Below are 9,680 nucleotides of genomic sequence, written 5' to 3'. Positions count from 1 at the left end.
AGTTTTACCGTGAGGGATGGACCCACATCGAAGATAGTTTTATGAATATTTTAATGCAGTTCAGCAAACATCAGTTTTAAACACAAACTGTGTATATTTTTAAATCTCCTGTTTATGAAAAACTATTTCTGTTCTTAGCGGGCATTATGTTCACGGTTGAATGCATGGTTGGGTACTTCAGAAAAGCTTAATACACTAGACAATCTTTCCGGTTTTGTGCTCTATTGCGTATTCAAAAAGCCTCTCAATTACTTTTACTCCATTTAAATTTCAACTCATACTGGAGAGCCTATTTTTTATTTTTTAAATGGAGTCAAATCAGGTATGAGACTTTGTCCTGCCGCTGCAGTGTGGCTACATACATTCAACAGTTATAACTTGTGTTTTAATGAAATATGTTTTTCATAGTGACACTCTCGTCCTCCTCTTCACAGATTGCAGAGATCTTCAGGAATGTGGGTGTGAATATTTCTGAAGAGATGTTCGAGGAGGCCTGGAAGCTGGCGTCCACGAAGCACCCGGCCGGCGAGGTTTGCGTCGAGGCTTTCCGTAACGTACTCAAGGAAATAAAAGCAATGTAACTCAAGATGTTTTTAAATGTGTCCTCGTCAGTCAATATTTCTCTCTCAGCTGGGAAGACACTTTTGACATAATGGAGAACGGATTTCTGTGTCTGACAACAAGTCATACGGGAGTAAACAGTAATCTGAATGGGGATTGTGCTGTTACCTTTCATCCTTTTGCATTTGCAAGTGGGACACCCTTTTTATACGTGTACAGTCGGGAATATAACACATGTGGTCATTACATTGCTGGTAGGTGTCCGCATGTCCATTATTCTATCGCTATTATTCTGTTCAAATGACACAACCTCTTACTTTATCATGATCGTGGTTATGAATCCGTCTGAACAATAAATACAGAGAGGGAACGCTCCATAAATGAACCCGTTTGGCTAATATCAGACTCATCATATAAGCCTTTATCTGAGCATCCTTTTTTTTGGACTCTTTTCGGAGTGTGTTCCCGTCTTTTCGTGAATTTCCTGGAAGCCAGTAAGCAGTTCCCGGCAGAGCACACAACCAAAAGAGGGTAACGTGAAGAGACACACTCCACCGGCTGCACAGTTCTCGATGTGTGGACGAACTGCTCCTTCAAGCTGTATCTCAACGGGAACAGCAACAAACAACATGTTCCAAGCAGCCATTAATGCACTGAAGCACATTTTACACCTGTTCTGAGGGTTACTACCAGGGGACATACTCGGGTGGGTTTTCTTTTTACATTTAAACCAACTCTCTTCTGATAACAACTAGGTCCACATTTTCTTTCCCAGCAGAGGGCACACCTGCATGCAAAGAACTGACAGAAACACACGTATTAGAGGTACAAAAGGCAGAATGTGTTTATAATTATTAATGTTTCCTGTGATTGATTTGGTTTGGAGACCCTAGGTTGTTTTTAAGTAGCTTCAGTCTTGTTTTGATTTGAGCTGTCTTTGTTCTGGCCCGAATATTAAGACTAGTTTCTCTCCCTGCCCAACAAACAATATACACTAATTTGAAAAGGCTTTGTATTGCTGTCAAGTCAAAGTCAGTAGTCAACACAAGGCACAATATTAATACCACCACAAATTGAGAGATAAACATGTCAGCAAACAAAAGATGTTTTTTTCCCCTCTATTACATGTTTGTTTATAAAGAATCAATTTCTCTATTCAAATGAAAAATAGAATTTCATGCACAGAAACGGCTCATTTGTCGTGTCAACGTGTCACCTTTCTTTTGTTGGAAGCAACATTTCATCTTTTGTTGTTTCACCTAAAATGCTGTGAAACATTATTAAATCTTTAGTTGATTGCTTTGAACTTAACAATAAGTCGGTGTGACCGTGGTGAAAGACCTGCGTAAACACTGAGAGGAGCGTTCTCCGTACCTTATCATTTGTTCGGACGGAGTATTAGATTTAATTTCTAAGCATATTTATCTGGTAATTGTATTAATCAATCCTAAAATGGGAATCTGACAGAGATAGCACAATTAATTTATGGTTTTCTGGAGCTGAGACACACGCAGACGTACAGACACGCAGAGTCTCTCAAAGAGGTACGAGGAATTGTTTGCGATCTGTTTCGCTAACAAGATTAATGAAAAAAGGTTGGCACGCAGCCTCAACTGATCTACACGTCAGAACATTACAAAACAGTAAAATAACTAAAAAAACCATTAGCTTTTTGTATATTCACCACTTGCTTTTGTTTCCTTGTTAATTTCCATTAAACTGAGTGATGCACAGGCGTGGTAAATTGTTTAATGTGCTCTCACCATATCCATGAGCATATTGACATGTGCTAAGCTAACCGCACTCATTTAATCTCATTACGACTCGGTGAGATGCTCAGCTGGAACCAAAAAAAACCCCCACGCAAACTTCCACAGACCACATATTACTATGCATCAAAAATTAGAATAATCCTCAGCGTATTTCATTATGCATGAATTAGCGGCCGCTAATGACAGAATCCTCTCTGTTTGTCAGATATGTTGTCAACATTAATAATATCGCGGCAGGCTTTAACAGAATGGGATGACACGCAGCATTCAAGAGTCAGACGTGATGTTTTTGACAAGTGACGCGTTTCTGGCAATGACCGCGGGGGCTCAGACGCAGGCTGCATTAGAGTTAGTTTAACGGGTGGTAGAATCTGTCACTGTTGCTCGCAGCAGTGCAGTACAACTATTTTCACTTTGGTACGAGACTCGTGTTGTGATCTCCTGTTGATCCATAAAGTGCCTTCTTGACAGCAATGTACCAGACGGCACCTTCCTGCTTACTATGGAGAATTGATTATCTTGTTGCCTGTTGCTTTTTATCACGAGTACCGCCAACACTTATATATTCGGTTCCTTATATGTTTCATGAATCACATGTGGAGAATTCAAAAGGACTTCTCCTTTAATGTTAATATTGTGTAGGTTGTTACATCAGCCTGTTGTTGTTGAGTTCAGCAACTGTTGAAAAGTTGGAGACTGTACAGAAATTATTAGGAGACAGCAGGGCAGGGTCTTTTATTTTCTCACCATGAATTTATCGTTTATTTCATCCTTAAAAAGATAAAAACTAATATGATTGATAGTTACATAAAAGGCCACATTCAGACTGCAGGCCAAAGTTACTCAAATCTGATTATGTCATCACAGTGTGTACAGCTCAGATCACATGAAATCTGACCTTAAATCTGATTCGGGCCACGTTCATGTGTGGTCCAAATCAGATACAGGTCTGATATTTTGCACTGTGACCTCAGTGTGAACATTAAAATCAGAATTCATGTGACTTTTAAGTCAACAATCGTCATGCAGGTCACTTCAGGACGTGGACCCGTTCACACTGGAATCTGATATGGGCCACATTTAAAATAATTATGTGAACAGCCAAATAAAAACAGAATTCAGAGCTAAGGTTTGTAGTGTGTAGCCAAAAATAAAACTTTTATTTGTGCCATGGTTCCTAAAGATGCATTTTTTCCATTTAAAGAGAACAACAGCTTTGTCTCTGTACATGATTAAACATGTTGTAATGTTTTGTTCAGTCCCAGTTTATCAGTGCGATGTCAGAAAGGCATACTGTTGGTGCTGTGTAGAGGAGATTATTGATTGCGGCTGATTTCAGGGATAAATTAAAGGGTCATGGATACAGTTTGGTGCTTTTATCAAGCAATTTATTGAGGCAACATATTGAGGCAACATATTGGTCTAGTGAACAACTTTCTGCTTCTTTCAGCTGAATCTGAAGGTGGATAGACAATTTCTTGGTTGTCATCATGTGAGCTACAGTACGTATAGGACTTTGGTCATGTGACAACAGTGTCCACATACAGGAACCTGTTTTTACTTACTTTAAGTCATGTGATGACCAACCAACTGAGGAAACTCCATTCATGGAGGAAAAGTGTGAGATGTGGTTGAAAGCTCTGGTTGAAGCTAACACGTGGACCTGTTATAAGTTATTTGGCAGCACAACAGATATTTTTAGCAAATAAAAAGAGTTTAAATGCCTTTTTCAAGTAACCACATCACTCTGTTCACACTGCATTTAAACTAAAACACCTGCTGGTGATTCAGAGTTGTACAGCATGTTAAATTGCTGGAGGGGGTTTTAAAAGGCATCTGCGGGTCTGAGGACGACTTCAAGTAGGAAGGTGGGTTCACTTATAAAGCTCTGAGGTCTTCAGATGTCTGTACAGCTCCAGTGTTATAGCTGTGGGTCCAGTTTCATGTGATCCTAATAGACAGTCAATCTATTCAACAATCAATCCGCTGCTCGCTTTGCCTGCGGTCCAGTTTAATTGTTGCCTTTTACGGATAAGTAAATTCAGCCAATCACTGCTCCCTTGTTGTGTCCTGATGACTCAATCACTCAGCCAGTTTCCAGTGCCAGTGCCAAACGGTCGTGACCTTCCAGTCGGGAGAGGCTCCCCTCGTCAGCTCCCGGTGGAATCTGGATAGAAAAAGGGGGGAAGATGTGTTTAACGGGAGCTAACACAGTTTACAGTTTATTATTCAAAAGTCCTGGAGGAAAATGCAGATTGACTAACACTCGACTCAACTCAAACTAAGTTCTGCTTCTTGTCTCACCTTGAAAACGACGAGGTGAGGATTCTGAAAATAACTTCCTCATCCTGCCTAACTGTCTGCTCGCTAGCCTTCGGGATAACAGGTTTTCTCTGAGAGATTCTAAGACCTGAAACAATAGGAAAGAGAATCTGGCTAACTAGATAGGTGGGCATTAGGTAGAATAGCTACACCATGTGGTCCAGCAACTAACCGGATTACTGATTGGAAAAAGGAAAGAGGCTTTGACTGTTACATACACTGGGAGTGAAATTATTCCCCCTTTTTACTTTCTGAATAACTGAAGTGATGCAGTAACAGAATTTCACATAATCAGAAGCGGATGTTTTACTTTTTGACGAGCCGTCAGAGGTCCTTTTCATACGTGGAATACATAACATTGTTGGCCACAAAGAACCACAATAATGCTTCCACAGTATTTGGCAGCTGGTGTGTGAGACGGAGCCGTGGCACCGATGAGAACCACACTGAGTTAAATAGATATCAAGGACATAAGAGTGCGTTTTGTTCTCTCACAGGCTGAGAGCCCATTTTGAAGACGTTATGCGTGACTTTGTTTTGCTCACATGCTGCATGTGAAGCGTTTTGCTGGATACTCATCAATCCAGTTAGCATTTAAACATTTAAAATATAGTGTAGTGAAACACCCCGTCTGATTATTACTGTGCTTGTACGAGATTTTTTTACATTTTATTGGGACTTCTTTTCTTCTTTTGCTCCAGTTGCACCACAACAGGAAAAATAAATGTTATATACTGGTCTAGAATAGTCTAAAAATCAGATTTCATGGTGTTTTGTTTCACTAAAATCATATAACTATATCATAGTTGTGGTGAAATTATGGAGTTCTCTTAAAAAGGTGATGAGACGTGTTTAATTTTACTCATTGCTTGTTTCTGCTGGAAGCTTTACGTTAATCTGATGCCATTTAATTCAGACTTGTGCTATAAAAATGCATCCGACAGACCGACCCAGTAAGATTACTTTAGTGACTTTTACGTTAAAGTGACTTTGGTGTTTATTCAAATATATAAGACTGACACAGAACTGCCATCACATTTACCTACAGCATATTTAAAAGAGGGCTATTTAGTCACTACTTAAAGCTTCACTGTGCACTGGCTCTGTGTCTGTAAGGGAAATTTATGATAAAATATTTTGAGTTGTTGTTTTTGGATAAGTACGCCACGATGCCTCACCGTGAACTTACAGATGTCTCAACAGTGAACGCAGCGTCTCTTACTCTGATTTGATATATTCCTACAATCAGTACTTCTATTAATATTTGTTATTTTAAAAGTGTATGTAGTGGCAGTCCTCCAGTGAAAAAAGCAAATATGTCACTTTACCGTTCACCCCCCAAGTGAGGCATTAAATATTAGATGAACTCTCATCCACCCACACATGACACTTTGGAACATTTCTCCCAAATTATCCTATCCACGTTTATTGGAAAAAAGATTTAACTCGCCACCATCAGCTGTGGCTCTGTTACCCACCCAACAAAAAACAGACGTGCCATATGTTGGAAAGCCTGCAGGTAACTTTGAGCTTTTGCCAACATATAATTATCTCTCTAAGTAAATATTTGTACCAATTTAATTGTGATTCAGCATGCTCTATATGGAGAAATAAACCAAACAGATTCTGGCGCTTAACGTCTGAGCAAATTAATGATCAAAAATTAGCTTTAAGCAAAAAAAAAAAAGATTCAGCACACACTGCATGAAATAGATTTGAACATGTCAAAGCTGAATGAGGGAAGATTTGATTGTAATCCGTACTTTTGGACGCGCCGGCGTGTTTGTGATGTGCGCACTTGACAAGCTGAGTACTTACTCATAGACCGCTGTCACTATTTTCTTCTGTGGGCCGCCATCTTCACTAGAGACCACTTTGAAGATCCTCGTGCCTTCGGGGTCATCGGGGCCTTCGTGTGTCGTCAGGAGCCAAAACCTCACGACGATGTTGCAGAACTTCCTTCCTGCACGGGAAGAAAATAAAAACAGGAACCAGAGAGCATCCAACAGACGGGTTAGCAGTAGAGACGGCAGTAAAATGCACGTATAGTCTTCACGATCACACCTGAGAGCTGGCGTTCATATCTACAACACCTCCTCTGACCTGCAGCCAAAGCAGCTGCCTGAGGAAATGTACAGTGCACCTTAGTTTGTTATCAAAGTTCAGACTGTTTTGTGCCAATACATATTTAAGTAAATGATGAACAAAAATAACTGTATGCACAGCAGCAGGTCCAAATGAGATGAGCAAAGTATCATCAGCCTGAAGATCTTTCATGACTTTGCATTTTTGCTGACTTGGGCTTCTTAATTATGTAGTTTTAGTTTAATTTTCAGTGTTTCACTCCTGTGATCATCAATGGGAAAACTGACGTAATATCTGAGGTGAAACATTAGGATCTATGTGTCAGCAGGTACAACATGTACACTTCAGGAGATATAAAGAAGTGCCTGCCTAATAACATATGGACAACTTGTTCTTTGTAAATTAGATTTTGAATTGAAATTGTGGATAATCTTGTTAGTAAGCTTTCTGATAATCAGCGAACACACACTGTTAGTTTTAAAAAAGATATCTGTGTCGTTAGGTGGGATGTTGGTCTAACTGGGTCTACTTAGAGGACTCGATGTCTCCTTCTGGTTGATCAAACCAAGTTATGACACTCTCATATAGATTAATGTGGCATATAAATGTGCTCAGTTTGAAAGGGGTGAAGTCAGAAAGTGACCCTGATGTTTGTTTATTTAGATCCCCCATAGTAGCTACCCTTCCTCAGGTCCCCATTCATATTTTTTGACAGATTTATACTCACAATAAGACTCAGTACATAACAACACAGCAACCAACAAAGAGGTCAGTCTAAAACAAAAGATATACCCAATTATTTTCTACACAAAAATGTCTTAACTTCTTATTCCTCTCAAAAAACTTGAATGATTCCCATGCCACCATTGCTCTAAAACAACTAATTCTACATGGAGGCAACAGAAAACGACCCTCCAATGACTGCAGAGTAGTCGTCCTCCAGTGTTCTCAGTCTGTACGTGTCATGTTTGAAGACTAATTGCACAGAACTCACCGTACTGATCGAAGACGACAGACACGTCTTCCGGCAGCACAAACACGATATCATCCATCGCCACAGCTAGCTGCTGCCTCTGTGCGTCGGTGAGAGACCCGCACTTCTTCTCGACATATTCTATCATCTGAAAGGACAAAAGAGACCATCAGAAAAACCCAACTTCATCCCCGATATGTACAATAAGTGCAAGATGTGTTACCTCCTGGGACACGATCCCCACCAGCCTGTGGTATCTGCCACTGGACATCAAGCTGGAGACGTGAACCAAAGCCTGCGATGGATGGAGGAACAACAAGGTGGTTTATTCTCCTGCATCACGGTGGATGATGTGTCATTTCCTCCTATTTCCTTACCTGCGACCGTGTTGCTTCACGTTCAAAGCAGACTGAGAAGCTTTGTCTTTGTCTTAAAGAAGGCGGGTAAATAATTGCCCCCCCCAAAAAAGTCAAATACATAACGTTAGAACTCTGAGTGTCTGAAATTTAGACAGAAATAGTCTTCTAACCTTTAAAAAAGGAGAATTATTTAATGAATTGATTCTTTTTAACGTCCATTTAGGAGAAGCTTTCTATCACATTACTGGATCTTTATCAGCAGATGGAGTTGGAAGTTCAGATTTCCATTTTCCAGAGCACTTTTAAGGACTTGAACCTCGACTTTGAGCCATAGAAAAAAGAAAATATAAACATCTATAAAGCTGTGACAACTAGGAAAACTCCATCTGCTGATGAAGATCATGCAATATGATCAAAAGCCCCTAAAGCAGCTACTAAACAGACCTTGAGGTGAGATTGCTTTCTCAATAGGAACTAGTTAATCTGATATTTACTGAGTTAAATACTGAGTTACAGCTGCTGTTCAGATACATTATTGGGGCGTCTTCATCTTTTATATTAATACTAATTACACTATCTCCTAATAACCTCCCTGTACTCTTATGTTTGACCTCAGTATTTATCTGTATCTGTAGAATCACAGTGTGTGTTAGTAAAATGTCCTTTTATCAACCAGATGTGGAGCAGCTGTTTGTTGCTGAAGGCCTGCTGCTGCCTCTGTCTGCAGTTACCTGCTTTATTCCTCTGTGAAACTCCACAGAGTTCAGGTCTAACTCGAAGTACAGTTTGATGAGATATATGACGACTCTGCACCGTATCCATGTGATCGGGTCCGGGATGCCGACCACAGAGACACCGGGCTGACCGCCGGAGCTCCCCGGTTGAGAGCTGTACAGCCTGTGTGTCTGACCGGCGAACACGACCCTCCGCCCGCACTGCCTCCAGCCGTGCGCTCCGGGCTCCCCGCAGAAAGGACGCGCAGGACGCACACACACCCCCGCCCACCGCCGGTGCTCGGCCGGCTCCTTGCTGCAGGTCCGGCCTCTCCTCCAGGCGCAGAGCCCGGGTGAGGCCGCTGCGAGGCCGCCGAGCTCCCGGCATGCAGCGAGGCCGGAGATGCGCTGCATCACGGGCGAGGAGGACGCAGCGTTACAGGCGGACCGCGGCTGAACCAGCCTCCATTGTCACTGTGTCACTTTGATAACCTTATGCAACTCACCCCATTGCTGTACCCATAATGCTTATCGTGCTCACGACGTACACACACACACACGGCTGCTGCCTTCAGGTGCTGTTGGAAATGCAGGAACAATCAGACGAGGCTGTTTATGTTGTTGTTATTATCCACCTGTCAGGATGGTGGAAGTGTTTCTGTCTTTGATTTGCTGCTACTGTTGTTACTAATAAGTGTGTATATTTATTTCTAACTTTTGTATTAATATTGTAGGTTCATTTGGCTGCTATTTGCTTTATTTTCTTTTGGGCCTAGTTGAAAGTTGGCAGTGAGGAAGTGGAAGTGTGGAGGTCAGATGTTAAAATGTAGATTTACCATTATGCAACCAGGCTATCTACAGTGTGTAAGGAATAAACGCACAACAATACAGATAC

At 41.1% G+C, this 9,680-nt stretch overlaps 2 protein-coding genes across 2 annotated transcripts in view; one reads left to right on the top strand and one right to left on the bottom strand.

Moving 5' to 3' along the window:
• Positions 1-1,247, top strand: part of efhb (EF-hand domain family, member B) — a 5,128-nt gene extending 3,881 nt beyond the window's left edge. Inside the window, exon 13 of the mRNA XM_035671697.1 lies at positions 435-1,247. Within this exon, the coding sequence (XP_035527590.1) occupies positions 435-581 (147 nt within the window). The 3' untranslated portion in view covers positions 582-1,247. The remainder of the gene's footprint in view (positions 1-434) is intronic.
• A 2,220-nt stretch (positions 1,248-3,467) lies between these two features.
• Positions 3,468-9,315, bottom strand: si:dkey-82o10.4 (uncharacterized protein LOC797793 homolog). Its single transcript, XM_035672840.1, has 5 exons — positions 8,804-9,315; positions 7,937-8,008; positions 7,735-7,861; positions 6,474-6,618; positions 3,468-4,500 (listed from the first exon to the last, which is right to left on the bottom strand). The coding sequence occupies exons 1-5, from the start codon at positions 9,197-9,199 to the stop codon at positions 4,416-4,418; spliced, it is 825 nt and encodes a 274-aa protein (XP_035528733.1). The 5' UTR covers positions 9,200-9,315; the 3' UTR covers positions 3,468-4,415.
• Positions 9,316-9,680: the final 365 nt, after the last annotated feature.

The sequence above is a fragment of the Morone saxatilis genome, unplaced genomic scaffold, assembly GCF_004916995.1.
Source record: "Morone saxatilis isolate NCDOM2014 unplaced genomic scaffold, NCSU_SB_2.0 Contig24, whole genome shotgun sequence".
NCBI lineage: Eukaryota > Metazoa > Chordata > Actinopteri > Moronidae > Morone > Morone saxatilis.
Note: the sequence above shows the minus strand (reverse complement) of the source record. Positions and strands in the feature narration are given on the sequence as shown.